Here is a 20631-nt window from a genome sequence, read left to right on the forward strand (position 1 = left end):
CCTATCTTGTCATTTACATAAATTGACTGTACCAAGCTTGAAAAACATTATTTTCTGGTAAATTTGCAACCAGAGATCGATCTTGAGTCCTGTCCTGAGTGGGAGTGCATGGAGAACAGTGACGGTCTCTTCCCGCTCTCTGTTTTAAACACGTGCTCATACCCCGTTTATCTTCTAGAGACTGCTAGTATTACATGACTCTACCTCTGTTGGATTTTCAAATACAATGTTTTATCTTTTTCTTTTTTTTTTTTTAACCTTAAGCTTTCTGTGTCTCCCCATTTGAAATTTCTGTTCAAATAGATCACTTAGACTAGAATTTTACCACATACGTAATGACATAGATTATTCACTTAATGGACACTTAATGGACAGAAATGGAGAAAAAGTTAACTACATCACTGAATATGAAAGCTTAGATTTAAGAACGACTTCTCTTAAAACTTTTGTCATCAAAACCTAGTTTGTAAAATTTTAAGGTTTATTTGAGTATAATACACACACTTTCCCTAAGTGCAGAAACTTTTGACAAAGCCAGTGCATTAGTATATCAACATTTAAATTAACTGAACATTCTAGTGTATTTGTCCCTTACTGTTCACATCTATAAAAGTTTGAAGCACATTTTTGGATTTCTGCTACTTTGTAATTTACAGTTCACACCATTCAAACCTGGCATTTTAAATGGCACTGTAGTGCAGAGAATGTTTATTCTCCTTAACAGACGGTGACTGACAGCTTGTCTTTTTAACCTGCAATTCAGGAGATAAGAGTGGTGCTTGAATGACTTCTGATATCCCTTTTCTGGAAAAAAAAAATTAGCAGTTAATCTATAGCACCAAATATTGATGTCTCTTGTTTTCTGATTCAGACCTGAAAATTTATCTGACCCTGGCTTCTTTTACATATTTGGTCTGTAACTTTCTCTGAGGCAGGTTCTATTTTCTGTAAGATAACTTTGCAAACAAGAACTATTAATTCATTTTGTAAAGATTGTTAAAATATTAGATAAATGACTCAATTACTTAAGCTCTATTTATTTTACCTGAATTCTTTTGTTCAACTACTCTGTGTTAAGTACAAATAAATCCTTCAAACATCTAAGATTAATGACAAGACTGGAACTGCAGTGAGATATAGCATCATGGGCAAGGACCGCCAGACAGTATAAACAGCTCACACTAGAGTATGGTTTGTTCACCTCAGTGTTTTCAGCTCTTATACAGCATTCTGTACATGACGCTGTATGACATGCGACAATTCAAGTGCTTATGACTCTAGTAGCACTTATGTGCATGGCTTTGATTCCTTATTGCAAACTGTAGTTTCAAGAATGCTAAATTCGTTGTATGCCATAAGCCTTTTGGATTGCTCATTAGTGAATTGTAATTTCACACTTCATTTAAAATATTCTCAAACATTCTCTCATAGTAAAAGGTTTCACACAGTAATTAAAAGACCCAGTTAACAAAGTCTAAGAATTCTGATTCTCTCATGGGGAGTGATTTTGCTAAATTGTAGCATTTCAATTAACATAATTGAACATAAAATAAATTTCATATTGTGACCCAAAATATTATTGACTGCTGAAAAGTAAAACAGTTTTTCCTTTCAGGAAATAAAACATTTTAACTCTTTTTCCTTTGGTGCAGATTGAGGATGAGCTTTTTAATCCAGATTATGTGGAGATTGACCGGATAATGGACTTTGCACGTAGCACAGATGACCGGGGAGAGGTAACAGGAGATCATTTATATTATGAAATGGCAGTTCAAGCAGCTCCTGTGTGTTACAGAGAAGATAAGAGGAACCAGACCCGGTTTTGATTAGAGCCTCAGATCGTGATATACTTGGTCTAAGTTTAACTGGAACTTAATGATTTAATATTAGTTTTATGGTTTAATAATTCTGCTAAATATGTTTTTGTGTAATCTGAGAGCTTTTTTTTAAAAATTCAGTTTCCAGTCTTAAGTTCATTGGCATTGTTTTTACACTTGTAGAATGTGACTGATAAAACCCTCAGTGCATTTTGGTTGTCTGTCACGCAGCACAAAGTGGTCTTATGGATTATTTTAAGAAGAGTTTAATGGTGTGTGGCATTGGACATCTTAAGTGAAGTTGATGAACTTCCTTTAGTGGGGTGCACAGAGGAAAACAGAAAATGCTTTTTTTATGTGTGATCCCAAACTTGGTATTCTCATTAGCTTTGTAAGCCCTACAAGATTGAAGTGGCAGTTGCTAGGGAAGTTAAGAATACATACAAGTCTAGTGTCTTCTGCCCATGTAGGTCAGTAGCACTGTACCCACCTACCATGAATTCTGGCATTCCTGGCTGCACCATGGAAATTGAGATTTATATGTGTTCGGATCTTGCCTATCTAGGGGGAGTCTACAAAGAATGCACAAGTTACTCTAAACTCTGAATAGTGAAATTCCCTGTGTTTCAATGTGGGATTGTATCTGTAACATTGCACATTGTCTTTACTGTTTTTTTGTTTTGCTTAGTTGTACTTAAAACACTATTTCATTGTGTATTTACATTGCATATCAAATATTTTTAACATCACAAGAAGATCAGTATAACATAGTCTTAAAATGAGGGCCAACACATGCAAAGGTTTTCTGGAGGAAAGAAAAAGTGGAAATCTTCCCCTTATGTCTTATCAAAATATTTTGCCCTCCAATCTTCTAGAGCTCAGATACACTATTCAGTGTGATTGGATGCAGGTAGTATTCCTTCTGTGTAAGAAAAAGACAGATATCATTGTAAGTTTTACCATGTAGTCCCAGCACTGGGGAGGCTAGAGCAGAAAGATTGCTGTGAGTTTGAGGCCAACCTGGCCTACAAAGTGAGTTAAAGATCAGCCAGAACTACACGATGAAACTCTGCTTCCAATAAAGAAACACACAGACAAACCTAATAAATTGTTCCCTTTTTTACTTTATGAGAAACTGGTTAATGATATAAATACGTACACACTCTAAAGGGATGTACCATATAAATGTAAGTGATATACATGATTAATGGTTTGTACAGATAAAGTCAGCCTCAAATTTAGCTTCTTGCTGTTTGCTAGCTGTTCCCATATACTTTCTGGCTTTTGAACATTACTAGTGATTTAGGAAAAAGTTAATTTGTTCTGATAATACCCATTGTACTATTTCCATTACAGAATGAGTACAACTACTTTTTTGTCATGGGTTTAAAATCAGCCTTAAGCTGAGGTAGCATCTGTTGACAAATGAAGCAGAGCACTGTTCCCCACAGTATAGAGTATTTGGTGATATGATTAACCTCTGGTTCTCTTACGCCTGGCCAGCCTGTGACCCACTACCTGGTGAAGTGGTGCTCGCTTCCTTATGAAGACAGCACGTGGGAGCTGAGGCAGGACATAGATCAAGCAAAGATTGAAGAGTTTGAGAAACTCATGTCCAGGGAACCGGAAACGGAGCGTGTGGTAAGAACTGGCTCGTGGTAGAAGATTGGATTTGAAAATAGCATAGTGGTACAGGTCTTTGAGAAACCACTAATGAGGTTCCCTGTATTTGAAACAGGAGCGACCTCCTGCTGATGACTGGAAGAAATCAGAGCGTTCCAGGGAGTATAAAAACAACAACAAACTCAGGGAGTACCAGTTGGAAGGCGTGAACTGGCTGCTTTTCAATTGGTACAACATGTATGTAAGACATGATTTCTTTATTTTTAAAGAAGAATGTTGCTCCTTTTCTTTGTAGTTATTGGAAATAGTAATAAAAATTTTAAATGGTATTTAATAAAATGTTTTTAAAGATCAGGCATTTATTTGACAAATACTAAGGTAGAGATTGGAAATATGTAGAAATAATTCTTATTAGAGAATCTTACTTAAAATATATTTTGTTGAATCTTTGGAAACATCTAAAGGCCTGTGCATAATATATTTCTATAACTATAGTAAGCATTCTGTGAAAAGACAGTGTTATCTCATCTGCACTCACTGAATTTTCCCACTTTATTTTTCTTTCCAAGGCGAAACTGCATTTTAGCAGATGAAATGGGTTTGGGAAAAACTATCCAGTCCATTACATTTCTCTATGAGATATATTTGAAAGGAATCCATGGCCCTTTTTTAGTGATTGCCCCATTATCCACAATCCCCAACTGGGAAAGGGAATTCCGGACGTGGACAGAGCTGAACGTGGTTGTGTATCATGGGAGCCAGGCTAGCCGTCGGACCATCCAGCTGTACGAAATGTACTTCAAAGATCCCCAGGTGAGACCTCGCAGCTCACGTGCCTTGAGCTTTGAGAGTTGGAAACTCAAGGGGTCAGTGGTCTGGGGAGAGGTCTTCATTTTGGTAAATGGTGAGATTTCTTATGATTGTTTACCCAGTTTACGTTTGTGTTATCTTTCTACATCTGTGAACATTGCTCTTTGTTTTTGTATCTTTTGTCATTCTGATATTTGATTAGAAAGCATGAAATTTTTACCTTGAATAATTAGTGAAATTTGTTTAGTATATTATTAATGTTTTATATGCCTATGGCAAAAACCACACAAAAGATGGTATTGAATTTGAATAGAAAGCATATATATTACTAGAATTTAAAAATAATTGTTTTTATAAAAGTCCAAATGCACCCAAGGGGAAGGATTTATACTTTGACTCTTACTAGCAATTTCTATTGTTTTTTTCTCATTTTAGCTGCCTGTTTGCAATTATTTTATGATACTGACAGTGAAGCATTACTGTAGGTGGCGTGGCAGAGGTGGCTAGGTTTGCTAACATAGCTTCAGGCTGTAGGCAATAAATGACTGCCTACAACTGCGAATAAGATGGTTGGGTGTGTATGTTTGTTTTCCTCGAGTATAAAAATCTGACATGCAATTAAATAATTTTAAAAAGAAAAATATTGAAAATTATTATCTGTATTTGTTTAGATTTTTGAAATTACAAATTCTATCAGTGAATGTATTTTCATTTCAGATGCTTTAGCATTTGCAAGATGTTTAAAAGGAATAAAAATGTTATAAAATTTTTTAAAAGTCAAATAAATTTGTCAAAGTTCATGAAGTTAGGTTGGACTCCAGTCCATTTGGTCATTACCTTTTAGCTTCTGTGGGTTTTGACTAAGCTGGGTGCAATTAAGGGTACTTTACTGCACGTCATTTATAAGGAAATAGATTGGAAATGTTGCTAACAATTTGGTCATTTTTTAAAAATTTGCTCATTTTTTTTTTTTTAACTACCATAACAAATTAAAGTCTCAAAAATAACTTTTTTTTTTTTTTTTTGAGGAACCAGGGATTGAACTCAGGTCCTTACTCTTGCCAGGGAAGCACTTACTCCACTGAGCCATCTCCCCTGCCTCTCAAAAATAACTTGAAAATAGAATGTTACCTAAGATAAATAGGTCCTCAAAGGGATATATTTGTATTATGCTACTTATTTATCCTCTAAGTTATTAACATTGTTATTAATCCATAATAATAATTCTGAATTTTTCTTACAGGGCCGAGTGATAAAAGGGTCCTATAAGTTTCATGCCATCATCACTACATTTGAGATGATTTTGACCGATTGTCCAGAGCTGCGTAATATTCCATGGCGCTGTGTAGTCATTGATGAAGCTCACAGGCTGAAGAATAGGAACTGCAAGCTGTTGGAGGGACTCAAGATGATGGACTTGGTCAGTAAGCATGGTCATGATTGCACTGAACATGACTAGAGTTGTTACTGACTTTTAATCCCAAGACTTTGATTTTGAGATGAAACTGAAACACCTGCTAAAGGTGTCTGCAAAGCCTGTATAATATTGAGTTATGTTCTTTTGAACTTCGTTTTTGTTTCCTTTCACTGTTGGCATTGTATGCTGGTGTTTTTACACAGTTTTATCACAATGAAATATGACTATGGTCCAGTTACATTCTATTGGATATAGGTTTTGCCCTACTGGAACCATTTAAGCTTACAGATGTAAGTTCTCACTAAGTTGGGTAGATTCTCTGGTATTGGTTCAGTTTGGACAGATGTCCCAAATTTGAAGGTATTACAAGGCCTCACATTTGATTTAGAATTTTACACCACATCTATCCCATGCTTTTCTAACCTCCCATGATAGGTCTTTTTGATAGATGACCCATATTTTTTTTATCCTAACAGTAATATTATGGGACAGTTTAATGTAGAGGAGAATTTGATTGTGCCATACCATTATTTGTATATTGTTGCCCTAAAAGGAATTACTACATGACTTGTCATCCTTAGGTTTCTTTTCAGTCCATACCTTAGAAGTTGGTTATAGTCATTTGCTTTTCATTTTTAATATACAGTTTGAAAGCAATGTTATTTTCATTTAGGATGTCTTTAGTGATGTGATAAGTTTGAAAGACAGTGACTGAAAAACCCCTTTGATAATGACTTCTGTAGATGAAGTGATTGGGAGATGGAAGAAGGAATATTTTATATCTTCATGGCTATCCTGAAGACTGGTACTATTGAAAAGACAGCTAAAAGTTGTTGTTTCAGCTTTCTTTGGAGCATCTCCCTTTATTCTTAAGAAAATTCGATTAGCCAGCTATTCTTTTAATTAAAAACAAGCAAAATCTAGTTTTGCTTAAAGAAGAGCTGACTGAATTATCCTATTTAGGATAGAATTTCCCTTTTTTCTCTTTAGAGAATTATTATTGATGTTGTCTAAGTCTTTTGCAAACAGTTTACTAGTACTTGGTGTCAGCCCCTCAAATCAGCCCTAAGGACATGGGGGGTAGGTATGTGGAAGGAGAACCTCTGTGGCTGTCTCTGGTCTTTCCAAAGAGATGCTTATGCCACTGAGCTGTCTCCCCAACCCTGTCTTTGGTCTTTCCAAGTATTACTTTACTTTGCAATGAAGTAAGTCTGCATTTGCAGATGAATACCAATGCTCAAGATATGGCTAACTATATCTGCTGGATAGAGTGGGGCACTTCATGATGATCCACTAAGACAGTTACATAACTTTTTTTTGGGGGGGGGGTGGCAGCTCAGTGCTCGTGTGGCGTGTGGTGCCGGGAATCCAACCATGGCCCCTCTGCTTTGCCTGAACTTGCCTAAGCAGGCACTTTAGACCACTGAGCTATCTCGCCGGCCCTCTATAACTATTTTTTAAAGGTTTAAACAGCCATCTGACTGAGTTGATATAAGTTGTCTAAAAGAACACAAGTTCTAGTTCATGTGATACCAGGTGGTGGATTCTTACTATTAAATAGTCATTTGTAAGTTATTAGGAACTAGCTGAACTCTGTCAACATCAGGCAATCTCACTGTCTTTGGGATACTTTGGGGAGTTTTTTTTCTTGCTAATAGTAACACTTCATTAATTCCTCAGAATACTAAAACTAGAAATATTCCCCTTCTTGGTATCGTCCTGAAAGAATTAAAAGCATCATATTACAGTGATGCATGCATATCCATGTTTATAGCAGCACAGTTCATAATAGCGAAATCTTGGAAGCAGCCTGTCTGTCCTTTAGCCGAGGTATAAAGAAAAGATAGTCTTTATGCTCAGTGGAATATGGGCCATAAAGAAAGTAAGCTTGAGTTATTTGGATGAAAATGGATGCACCTTGAGCCCATAACATGGAATAAAATAAATTTGACACACAAGCTTACGTGTCACGTGGGTTCTCTTACAAGAAAACTAAATTGTAAATAAATAGCAAAATAAAAGATAAATAATAGGATATAGGGGTATTTTTTTTTTAATTGAAATAGGATCAAGAGGTGGGAGAGGATAAAAAAGGAATTAAGATAGGCTACGTATGTGTACTAACTCCACATGGGAATGTAACACTATGTACTGCGAACGTATAATGTAGCAATCAAAAAAATTAAAACTAGATTAGAACTTGCTACTCTAATAATTTTCTAGTAATCTAATATAGTGCTGTTCCTTGAAATTTTTGTACAATGGCCCATATAGAAAAAGATAATGTTTATATGCCATATTGCAGGGGTAGACTGAGAAGGCTGCTTACCGCCATGAGAGACAGTCCTATGATTCCTGGCTGTCCCGGCCCTGCCAGCACTCAGTACCTGCAACACATACTTGGTTAACTGGCTGAGAAGCTGCAATTAGCAAAGCAAAAAAATACTTATTTGTGACGATCAACAATCTTTATCTCAGAAGAATTTTTATTTTAAGATGGAAGGTATCGTTGTTCAGAGTCATACTATAATTATATTAGTGTAGTTCTAAATAAATTGTTGCCTGATATTTATATTTTTACTTAAACCTTATTAGAACTTATACACCACTTTTCATGCTTCTTTCTTAGAATAAGTTACAGTCAAAATAGCAAGTAGTAACTATACCCAACTGTGATGGAGATGTTGGAGAACTGCTGTTATACCTGTCCCAGACTGAACTAGGATAAAATGCATTTCATGGGGATTAGCTCCAGGCTCACAGGCAGAAGACCACTAAGTATCTTCCCTTCTTCCAAGACAAAGGAAATGTTTGTGGAGATAACGGGTCACCACTGTCTCTAGTCTTCCATTTGGCTCTGGGAACTTCCTCTTGGCGGGGCTGCAACCTTGTTTCCTCACCAAGGAGAGGAATCTGGGAAGGTTGTTCATCATTGATTATTGCCATCTCATCTTCTTTCCTTGTCAGTAGTCCCCACACAAATTAAGGAGACTGCTGAAAAGAAATTACATGCACACCACTCTGCCAGAGCTCAGAAGAACAGTAGGGTAGAAGCGTATCTGCCAGCCTGGTTGAGCTTGAAAGCAGTATGCTCAATACCAAGTCTCTTACAAGATGGCTGTGGTTTTGTGTGTATTAAACACAAATTCTGAAATTGTTACTCTCAGGTTGAAGGTGTTTTGTTGTTGTTGATTGTGAAATTTGTTTTTCCTGGTACCAGGGATCAAACTCAGGACCCTTAGGCTTGCCAGGCAGGGACTTGTGCCCCTGAGCTGTCTCCTTTGCTGTTTATTTTATTGCTCATATACAACTGTACAATTGGGTTGCGTTTATAATCACTTGGTGTAACTAACTGTTCTGCAGTCATTGAAAGGAAGCAGCACTGAAAAGGAGGTTGTTTCCTTTTACTGGGAATCGAGCTCATGACCTTTACTGGCCAGGCAAGCTCTGTGCTGCTGAGGAATTTTATCCCAGCCCCTCCATTTTAAACATTAGTTTATTTTTAGATGGGCAAGTTCAAAAGACTTTAACTTTTAAAGTACTTGGTTCTAGTTGGATCCTTGACTTGCAAACTCAGTTTGTTCCTCAGGGCTGGTTGTAAGTCATGTTGTCATTGGAAGGCTTGGGATCCTCCATGCAGCTTCCAGAGTTTCTCTCCTGTGTGCAGCAGATCTCAGTGTTCTTAGAGATACACTGACCCAGGATTTTTCAGTTAACCTCATACAGGAAGGAACGCTGTTATGTTCCTTCCAGAACTTTTTAATGGTTAAATCTGTATCTGAGACCATCTGGAAGCACAAGTGGCTGGCATTTGGGTTATAACTCATTTCTTCATCATAAGTTAAAACTAAAAGTCCAGTCATAACCAAAGTTGTTCATAGGTCAAGCTGGTTATAACTAGAGGGTCCACTATTGGCATTCAGGATTTAATTTAAGTAATAAAAGGATGAAAACAGTGGGAGACAATCAATACATCCTCTATAAGGACTTTCCTATGTCTCTGATAGTGCTTTAAAATTTCTTGGATAAACTCAGGACTTGGGTATATCATGATCCAGGTAGCCAACCAGTGTGTATATATATATAGCATTTTGAATTGATTCACAAATTTCTCACTTAATGAATTCAAAGCATCTGAACATGGCAGCAGTCTGTGCATCATCTTTCACAAGAGACCTCCACTCAGAGAGGAGAAAAGGAGGGAGAAGTGTGTTGCACAGTTTCATCCACTGTTACACTGTCACAGAGCTTCTTTGACGGGCAGGACATGATACTAAGAAAATTAGCGTGTCCCTCCTTATATCTCGTTCAGTTAGTGTGTACTGAACATAATGTACACACGGCAGCTGAGTCTTTTTTCCCGTAATTTTATTGAGAAACAAATAGCAATGAGACAGTTTCAAACCAAATTGGTAGGACAGTTTCAATAATTAACACATTGCATACATTCTTCCTAGTGGTTAATTGCTGTACAAGATGTAGACTTGATATCCTATTTACAAACACCATTAGAACAAATCCCTCTATTCATTAAGAGAACGTAACTATATATCTATCCTAACCACTTTGAATACACAGATACAAAATGGACATTCATCTGTATCCCCTTTTTTTTTTAAGTTCCATCATTTAAATATTATAGGTGTGTAAACTCAGCAAAATATTCTAAAAGGCAGCTGAGTCTTGTCAGATTCCAGGTCAAATTAAAATATTGCTCTTGAGGAGCCAGGGGGATTGCTTAGTGGAATAAATGCTTCCCTGGCAAGCACAAGGGCCTGAGTTCAATCCCCGGTTCCACCAAAAATAAATAAATACATAAATAAATAAAAATAAAAAATTGCTCTTCAAACTGGGTAGAGTCACATTCTAAAATATTTTTTTTTAGTTGTGTTGTATACCAAGGGGCTAAAATAAAAAATGAGATTCTAAAAATCTATAAATTCGCTATTAAGACTGATCCTAATGAATTCATTATTGTTAAAACAGTTCTGTATGTAATGTGTATAGAAATAGAAAGACAAGGTACAAATGCATAAAGAAAACTAGAAGTAAAGCTTGTATACAGGAAGAATTAAAGGAACACCTAGCTGCAAAAAGGAACAAAGATAGAAGCTGCATCTGTCAGCAAGTGATTGCGGTGTAGAAAACCAAGCTGGCCTCTTTGCTAGCTGGAAATTTTTGCAGAACAAAATAACTTGATATACTGTTACACTGAGAAGAACTGTTTTTATCTCTAAAGTGAGTCATGCAAGAAGTAGATAAAAAGATGGGAGGACTGTTGACCTAAAGAACAGAAAGAAGTGTGTAAACCTCTAAGTCTGGGGATCATAGCAAAACCTTAATTTTGTTGATGAAAAAGCATTGACGTTTAGGAGGCTTAGCCATCTTACTAAAATATCAGTAACCTCCAGAAGAAACAAAATAGCAAGATAGCAAGATACACACATACACACACTTAAGGACTTCACAGGACTATGGAGAGGACCCTCTGTGTGTCTGTTTATCTGAAGCAAGAACCGTATTCTCATATCCCCCCCTTGTCTGGTGTGCTTGCTTGATGCGGAGTTGCCACTGGCCAGCAGAAAGAGAAGAGTGGGAATGCAGCATTGACCTGTCTGTGTGAGCATGTGGTCAGTTCCTTTACTTGTGTTACTGTAGGAACACAAAGTGCTGCTGACAGGAACCCCGCTGCAGAACACTGTGGAAGAGCTCTTTAGCTTGCTTCATTTCTTGGAACCAACTCGCTTCCCTTCGGAAACCACCTTTATGCAAGAATTTGGCGATCTAAAAACAGAAGAGCAGGTACTTATCACCTTTACTCTCACTACCTCTCCTCTGTATCTCAGTCATAAAGTTGAAAATAAACTCATGAAATGGGAAGGCATTAGTACTTTTTAAGAGGTAAATTATATTATAGGTTGTTTTTCTAAACCTAGTAGACAGAGCTTTATATATCTTTTGCTTGAACTTTTTACGTCATCATTATGAAGGTTTGTGCTTGTTTATTGTTATCTGTTTGCCCTCACAAAGGGTTATTATTAAGTCTTATGGCAAGATTGCATACCTGTTGTCATACTTTCCAGAGATTTATGTACTAATCAAGTTGGTGGTTTTGTAGTGTATACTTCCGGATTTAGTGTCAGAAACCCCTGAAGTCTTCAGAGCTATTTGCTTACTGCAGTTTTGAGTTTCTGTTCTAATTTCTGAACCATGTCTTCTTGGCTCTGTTGTTTAATTCTTCAGGCTAGTGTATTTAGATTTTGGCAACATAACTAGCCCACAGTATTTCCAGGAGAAATGAGACATTTTGTGTGAAAAATGCGTGGTTACATTATACATTGTAAAAGATATGTGGATTTAGTTACTCTTTTTCATAAGCCACATTTGGAATAAACACAGAGATAGGCTTGAAATCTTGGTGGTCTTTATTGCCCCTTCTGCAATGTATTGTATACAGTCTTCTAGCTAAGTTCGGTATGAAGTCTGTTTTGTTTTGCTTTTCTAAGATAAAAAGCGTACGTATGCTATATCCCCACTGCCTGGTGACTGAGGAGAGCCAGGGAGAGACGTCTCTGCTTGCTTGGTGTGGTAACTAGATGACTCCTAGCTCACTTCTTATTCTTTAGCTCTTTCTACAAAGCATAGAGCTCCAAAGCATTTTTGTACCTTCTTCATCCTCGTCCTTATGACTTAAGACAAGCAGAAGCGCTAAATGAATAAATGAGGGTTTTTTTTTTTTTTTTTTTTTTTTTCTGCTGTGTACTTTTCACACCCCTTCTGGCTGTTCAGGACTCCTGGCTAGGTAGTGTGATTTTTTGATGTAGAGTCATCCCACCCTCCTATACTTTCATGGAAGCTGAAAGATTACCTCCTTTATATTGTTACCAGGCTTTGCAATATGAAAATGGTTATTGATAAGTGAGATGCTCCTTGTTTTCACATGCAAACAAATCATGATACCAGTATTTACCTAAGGTCCTTTTTTAGGTGCAAAAACTTCAGGCCATTCTAAAGCCAATGATGCTGAGGCGCCTCAAAGAGGATGTAGAAAAGAACTTGGCTCCCAAAGAAGAGACTATTATTGAAGTTGAGCTGACAAACATTCAGAAGAAATATTACCGGGCCATTCTCGAGAAGAATTTCACATTTCTTTCCAAAGGTGGTGGACAAGCTAACGTACCTAACCTTTTAAACACTATGATGGAGTTACGGAAGTGCTGCAATCATCCATACCTAATTAATGGTAAGCCTGCCCACTGGGGAACATGCTTGAGTAACAGACACTCCAAAACTCTTCCTGCTGCCTCTAGACCAAAGGTGTCATGGTGTGTCACTATTCCTGCCTGCACACCCGTGAAGATTTCTCCAGCTTCCTCTTCTGTGTGATGCTACCTCCTCTGGTTTTTGAAAATAGGTGCGCCATACTTCTGGGGTCCTAAAAGCTTGTTCTACCTTTACTCTCTCCTGCCTCCCTCACTTGAAGAGAAGCATTTGTGCTCCATGCTTAAAAGTCATCCAGAGTGCTAGCAGTGGAAGACAGATTCCATTTGAGTGGTGGTGGTGGGAGGTGTATAAATCAATCATTAAGGAGGAGAGAGGAAGTGCTGGGGATTTAGCTCAGTGGCACAGCACTTGCCAGGCAAGCAAAAGGCCCTGAGTTCGATTCCCAATCCCCTTCACCCCCACAAAAAAAAAACAAACAAACAAAAAACAAACAAACAAACAAAAAAAAAACAGGGAAGGGGGAAAACCCTGGGGTGGCCAGCAGCTCTCAGCTGTCTCAAGACTAAGGTGAAAATATGTGCACATTCCTCATTGTCTGGAGGCCTTTAGCACCCAGGTCTCTGAGGAATGAGAGATGATCTTAAACCTTCAATCTTAGATTGTCCCTATGGAGTATTTATATTCCACCAGTTTTTTCACTAAATCCATATGGGTTAAACCTCTCTTTCTATACTTCCAGGAGTCATGAATGGCTGCAGGAGCTCCCCGTAAGGAGCTTACAGTATGCTGAGGGATTAAAACAAGGAAAGCCTCAGGAGATATCATTAGAAACAAACATCCTGGGCCAGCCAGATAGCCTGGGCTAAAGTGCCTGCCTAGGCAAGTGCAGGAACAGGGTTTTGATCCCTGGCGTGCCGTGCCAGCCCGACCCCTGGGGTGCACTGAGATGGTGACTGAGACTAGGAGCGTTGGTGCCATGACTGTGCTTGGAGGCTGGAAACAGGAGAATCACTATGAGTCCAATCTGTGTAGTGAGACCCTGTAGACCCTGTCCTAAATACATAAAAAAAAGAAGAAGAAACAAACTTTCAAGGGTATAAAGGAAATAATAGGCAGGATAGACAGAGAAACGACATTGAAGCTGAAGTCAGTCACAACGCATGCAGACAGAAGGAAGCACAGCAAAAGGGAACTTGCTCAGAGTTAAAGGCTCATGTGCAGCATAACAAGACCATTCATCTCACACATGCCAGGGCTACGCTATGAAGGCCTCATTGGTTCTAGTCTGTAGGTAAAGGGAGAGCCATGGCTACTGTTTGAGCTCAGCGGTAATTAGAAATACGAGTTTTAGGGAGATAGCTCAGAGGCATAAGAGCCTGTCTGGCAAGCACAAGGTCCCAAGTTTGATCCTTAGTACCACACACAAAAATATGTGAGTGAGGCTGTTGCATAAGGCAGTGTTGCAGAAAATGTGGCACAGGGGAAGACAGAGAAGCAGAAGGAAAGGCTAGCCCAGAGGCTGCAGCTGTGGTCTAGGAAGGAGTAAATGTAGATTAAGGTGATGGTAGATTAATTTAGGGTACTTATGCACAATTTTAGATGTCTGGAATCTTGGCTGTTTTTCTTGTTGCTTACACAAAATGCGTGATACTCAAAGTTAAGGGAGGAAAGATTTCGTTTAGCTCATAGTCTGTAGAGATTTCGAAGTCATTTGGCTCTAGCCGGGCAGAGGAGAAACTGGCCATAGCGTGGCGAGCAGGAAGCAGCGAGTAGCCTGCTTTTACCTTTTACCCCATCCAGGTTATAAACTTTCTAAGAGGTGCCACCTACACCCAAGGTGGGGCTGCTGTCCTGTGGTACATCCATTCATCCATTCAGCCATACCCAGTACTGCACTAATTCCAGTCAGTGGACTAATTGAGTACTGCACGCATCCCTTTTCCAGCCAGCTCAGAAAAGACTTACCTGTGAGTGCATGAAGTTTTGGGTGCGCATGTAGAAACAGGCTATAGAACCCAGCAGCACAGTTACGCTCTTCTCCAGGGACGAAGGAGCAAAGTGCAGCTTCATCTTCCTCACAGCGCATGACGTTCAAGGACAGCTGAGTTAAGGAGTCCATAATCTTTCCCCGTTTCACAACATGCATACCCAGCAGCCACACTAGATCAAGAACAAAAAATGGCCCATGCGTGGAAGGTGGGCTCAGAGCAAGTCTGAGGTCATTGCTTTGGTGTGATGTCAGTGAGGTTTTTAAAAATTTTAATATAAAAGCTTTAACTTTTTTTAAAAATAAAGTGTCATGTGTGATGATTATGTTTAATATGCCAACTTGCTAAGCACAATGTTTTAAGAGCTTGTAAGACTATTATGGTGGATGTCAAACCAGCCTATTGTTGAGTTGGGCCTTAGGGTGAAAATGGTATGAGTAGGGGCATATTTACGCACACACCCTTTTTTCCATTTAATTGCTATTGAAAATAAAATTAATAATAATAGCCTCTAAGAGGAAAAAAGAGACAAAGAGATGTAGAAAGGCCTAAATACTGCCAGGAGGAAGTTGGTCAAAGGAGAGGTCTCTGAAGTGGCATTTAGATAGCTACACCCCCCATCCACCCCACTTCTACTGCCTGTCCCCAACTCATCAAATTCATCCTGTTTGGGTACATTAATTGTGTGCATTGAGCATTGCTGAGTATGTGTTTTCTTTTCTTTTCTTTTTAAACTACCAAAACAGAATGGATAGATCTCTTCTGAGCTGATTGTTCTCCAGGGTCTGCCTACATAGATCATTTGTTCCCCAGGAGCCTCTTAGGACTCCCTGAAGCTTAGTGTCTCTGGCATTTGTTCTGCTTGATTACAACTTGAGGTCAGCTCTCTGCTTCTGTAACAGGTTAAGAAGAATACGTTAAGCAGGCGTCCTTCTACCTTTCAGGGAAGTTGTAGTTAAAATAAGGAGGACACATTAAGCATATATAGCTGCCCAGATAACGTAGATGTAGTATGTCACAAAGGCTATTTCAGGACCTGTACTGCTCATCCTTATCCATGATCCAGAGAGAACATTCTGTTATGGAGCCATCGCTAATCATGATTATTGAATTTAAAGGAAGTCTTATGTTTTAATGGTTATATAGAAATTTATATTGGTTGTGGCAGTGTACAGCTCCCTGGCCAATCAAACTTTGGCTTCACAGAGTGCAACCTTTCTACAGCCTTGAACAATAGAAGCAACTGTGTGTATTAAGTTGGAAGTGACAACAGAAGCATAGCAAGAGGGGGGAAATATAGAACTGATGGTAGAATGCTAAATATAAAAGTTAGGAACATTTTCCATATGATTTAATGCCTTTAAGGGTCTGGAGTAGTGCCAGGCACACTACAGGTATTCAGTGGTGATTACTGGTAATTGTGTTTCTTGTTAAAAGTTAAACAGGTAACTGAGTCACATAAATAGGATTACTGATCCTGACCCAAGGTATATTTGAATGGAATTTCCAAGTTTAGGCTTCCTGATGTGAAGACAAGAATAATGTTGAAAGCATCTCCAAGTTTCTGTGATGGTTAGAGCCATAAACCATTGAGTGTTATTGTTGTAGATAGGAAGAATATAGAAAACAGTGGGCAAAAAGAAAATAAAAATAAGGCTACTTGATAAAATGAACGTTAGTGAAAAAATGGTAGCTTTTTTTCTGGTAATCTTCAAGAACAGAAAATTTCTTCTCATTTGTGAGTGATCTGGCTAGATAACATCACAGTCACAGCGCCCTGATGGTGACATCCCTTGAAATGCAAGCACTCAGCGTGGCAGCACATGTACCTTACTCACGTCGCCTTTGAGGCACATGCTAACTTCAATCCATACTTTATTTAAAGCCAACCAAATGTTTTGGCTGAACGTGCTCTATTTCCACTTAGGATTTGATTGCTGTTCACAGCATCATCAGGTTGAATCTTTAAAACTGGTAACTTTGAAAATTTGATTATGATATCAGAAGATATCAATTGTTCTCTTTCCCTACACCACCTCCACCTTGTTTCCTTAAAGTTTTCTGTAATAATGTTCGTCTCCTTTTTTCATTGTTTGTACTTTTTCTCTTAATTTCTTAAGATGCTTCTTTCTTTTTTTTTCTTCTTCTTCTTCCAATTTTGCACGCATAGACCTAGGAATATGGTTATCTGGGTGGAAGATGGCACGATGTGTTACAAGTCCTATGAAGTTCCTATTACTGTGTCAAGTGAAATTCTGTGTCACTTATAACTTTTTGTTTTAATTCTAATTTGTACTCTTTAAAAAATAAAAATAATGTTCAGAGAATCATAAAGGAAATACATTCATTAATAATATTTGTAAATGAAGTATTAATGGAAACTGGCTATTACTTGAAGAACCTTAACTTATTACAAAGAACTGAACTCAAAACAAATATTTTTTTAAAAAATGAGATAATCATTCTGACAAATATGACATGGCTGATTATTTTAGTGCAAAAATTTAGTACAAAAATATTATGTTCAGTGAATATTTTCACATAAGAAAAAAATTTCTTATTGTACTTTTTTTTTTTTTTTTTGTGGAACTGGGGATTGAACTCAGGCCCTTGGGCTTGCCAGGGAAGTGCTTATTCTACTGAGCCATCTTCCCGGCCCCTAAGAAAAAACATTTCTTTCACTCTTCATGAGAAATTATTGGTAGTGTTGAAAGGGCAGAAGAGTTATTTTTCTTATTTGAATAAATTTTTTAAATGAATTTAAATTTTTCTTTTAATTCAACTAAATTGCTCTTCTTTTTTGTATTTTTTTAGGGAAGGGTGTAGAAGGAGTTCAGGGTCTCACTACTAGATCAGACTCGTTGTGATCCACCTGTTTACAGACTCCCAAGAGCTGGGATTGCAGGCGCGCGCCACCATGCCCAGTTGCTGGCTCAGCGTGCCCTGGCTGCAGGGCCTGAGCGGTCAACTAAGTTGTTTCTATTTTCAGATTTTTTGTACTAAAATAATCAGGCATGTCATACTTGTCAGAATGATTATCTCATTTTTTTTTTTTTAATATTTGTTTGTTTTGAGACAGGGTCTTGCTGTGCAGTTCAGAGTAGCCTTGAACTGTGTAGCCCAAGTTCCCCTTAAACTCATGGCAGTCTTCCTGCCTCAGCTTCCTTAGTGCTAAGATTACAGATAGGCACCACCACACCCAGCCTCATTGATTATTGTCTTCTTTTAAGCTATTAATGCGTTGTATTTTACTTAGATTATAATCTGCACATGGACAAAATAAGTAACTAAATATCTAAATGTAAAGTCTGTCTTATTTCTGAATTATAAAGAGTGCTGTAGCATATTGTACAAAAGAATAAATGCTTAAAAAGATCTAATGTACTTTGTGGACTTAAATGTACTTACTTTGTCTTGAGGGATTTTTTCCTGAATCTAGAACCTGAGTTTCTAAATTTTATGTTTGGAAAACCATAATTCAACTTCATTCAAGAACATTCTTTTTCTTTTCTTTTTTTTTTTTTTTTTTTTTTTTTCTTTTTTTTTTTTTTTTTTTTTGGTGGTACCAGGGATCAAGCTCAGAACCTTGTGTTTGCCAGGCAAATATATATTCCATTGAGCTATCTCCCCAGCTCCCTCTAGAACATTCTTACTAATGTTCTTAAATAGCATTTGCTCTTTACTTTTTTTTTTTTTTTAATGTATTTGGTGCAGGGTCTTACTGGATAGCCCAGACTCATAGTGATCCTCCTGTATTCAGCCTCCCCAGCACTGGGATTACAGGTGTGCACCACCACGCCTGGTCCCAGGGTCAGGACCAGCACAGCATGTGGTGCCAAGGATCAAACCACAGTCCCTGCACTTGGCTAAGCAAGTGCTTAGCTGAGCTATCTCACCAGCATCTTTTTTTTTTTTTTAATACTTACAGAAACACTCTGCATATGAGCTTTTTATTCATGTGAAAGAGGACATGAGGGTGAAGTAATTCTAACAGAGCCTTAGTCCCTTGGCATACAAAGGTAGTATGCTTTTTAGGCTGTGTAGTGGTTGGTAAGAATGTAAAGTGACTTCAAGTGTTCTTAGTGGATTACTTGTTGATTCACAGCTAATAAATTGTGTTTCTGCATGTGGACATATCATAAGGTACGTCCCACAAGCTGTTCTACAATGGAAATCGCTTTGCTGTTCTGCCACACGTCGTGCTTCCTAGAGAAGTTGCATGTGAGCATCTGTGGCGGCCTTTCTGACCTAGCCTTTAAAGCTCTCTCGAGGCTTATGTCTTCCCATTGCATGTATCGCTGGTTCTCATGTTTAAACCAGTGGTAGTAAGTTTAACGTTTCATTTTAAGGCTGAGAAATAGGATGCATGAGATTGTTGATTCTGAAGAATGCCAGAGTGAGAGACCTGAGCACAGGGACCGTGGCCTGGTTACGCCAAGGTAAAGTGTCCAGGCCAGTACGGTAGAATACCAGCAAGGCCACTTGAGAGGTGGCAGAAGCTTCACCTACTACTTCTTCACCTACTACTTCATGGATAGGGGTGTGTGGCATGAGGAAAGGCCATGGTGGGCCTGCCTTCATTCTTGAGCGAAGTGTCATTTTCTTGGGGCCTCTCTAATAGCCCGCGTCCGTGAACAAACAAAAATCCATCTAGAGCTAGAGAGAGAGAGAGAGTCAAGGGTTAAAGTTGCATGTGGGGATTTTCTGTTTTTAGCTTTCAGGTTTGGATGATTCAAGATGAAATTTGTATGGTTTAGGAAATTATCAGATAGGACTGAATGTAGAGGGAGATTTAGCGATTGCAGTATCCTCAGGTTATCCCACAACAATCCCTAGTTTATCCAGAAAATAAACTTTCCGTTTTGTATTCCTATTGTTGATTTTTTCTTTTCTTGATGGTGGTGGTGGGGTACTGGGAATGGAATCCAAGGTCTCACGCTTACCAGGCAGGCGCTGTGACACTGAGCTATGTCCCTGGCCCCATTTTGGTGATACTAATATGCAATTATAGACTTAAATTGCAGGCCTTGCACTTAGATTGCTAGGACTCTGTTTCTTTGTTTCTTAGTGTTAGAACAGATTTTATTGTTTTGTTTATATTCAGCTTGTAAATAGTTCTTCATTTCTTTAGCAATTTAGGTTCCAAATATTCTGTAGGTATCTGGCCCTTGGCTTGTTTCTGCCACTTCTGGCTTAACAGTCTGTTGTTGAAATTCAGTTTTTACAGACAGCAAACGTTTGTTGGGAAAATGTGGGTTTCCCTCTAAATACTTCAGTGTGTTGTGCTTTATAACCTTGATCCCTTTTATATGTGAGCACAGTTTTTCATAGACCCAACTTTGAGTAAGTAGATGGATTTATATATTATATGAATATATATACTGTAGTGTTCTGGTTCCTACAGTTTGTGGTGGGTTTTGAAAGCAGATTCATTGTTTTTAGTAATAAAAACCCTTTACAGTATTCACATTATGCTGTCCAATCTCTGCAGGTGCTGAAGAGAAAATTTTGGAAGAGTTTAAAGAAACACACAATGCAGAGTCTCCAGATTTTCAGCTCCAGGCAATGATCCAGGCTGCTGGCAAGCTAGTGCTGATTGACAAGCTGCTGCCAAAACTGAAGGCTGGTGGCCACAGGGTGCTTATCTTTTCCCAGATGGTGCGCTGCTTGGACATCCTGGAAGACTACCTCATTCAGAGACGGTGAGGCCCCGGTACCAGAATAATAAAGAGGAAAGGAAAAAAATCACCCT

General features: G+C 38.3%; 1 protein-coding gene across 4 annotated transcripts in view; it reads left to right on the forward strand.

The window, feature by feature from the left end:
* Chd7 (chromodomain helicase DNA binding protein 7) overlaps window positions 1-20631 on the forward strand; it is a 138189-nt gene that overhangs the window by 86769 nt on the left and 30789 nt on the right. For all 4 annotated transcript variants that reach the window (XM_004642358.3, XM_023702427.1, XM_023702428.1 and 1 more), the window contains exons 9-16: window positions 1653-1736; window positions 3321-3458; window positions 3556-3677; window positions 4010-4253; window positions 5494-5670; window positions 11326-11469; window positions 12655-12910; window positions 20371-20581. In XM_004642358.3, the coding sequence (XP_004642415.1) occupies window positions 1653-1736; window positions 3321-3458; window positions 3556-3677; window positions 4010-4253; window positions 5494-5670; window positions 11326-11469; window positions 12655-12910; window positions 20371-20581 (1376 nt within the window). The remainder of the gene's footprint in view (window positions 1-1652; window positions 1737-3320; window positions 3459-3555; window positions 3678-4009; window positions 4254-5493; window positions 5671-11325; window positions 11470-12654; window positions 12911-20370; window positions 20582-20631) is intronic.

Source organism: Octodon degus, unplaced genomic scaffold, assembly GCF_000260255.1.
Source record: "Octodon degus isolate 3935 unplaced genomic scaffold, OctDeg1.0 scaffold00152, whole genome shotgun sequence".
NCBI classification, from domain to species: domain Eukaryota; kingdom Metazoa; phylum Chordata; class Mammalia; order Rodentia; family Octodontidae; genus Octodon; species Octodon degus.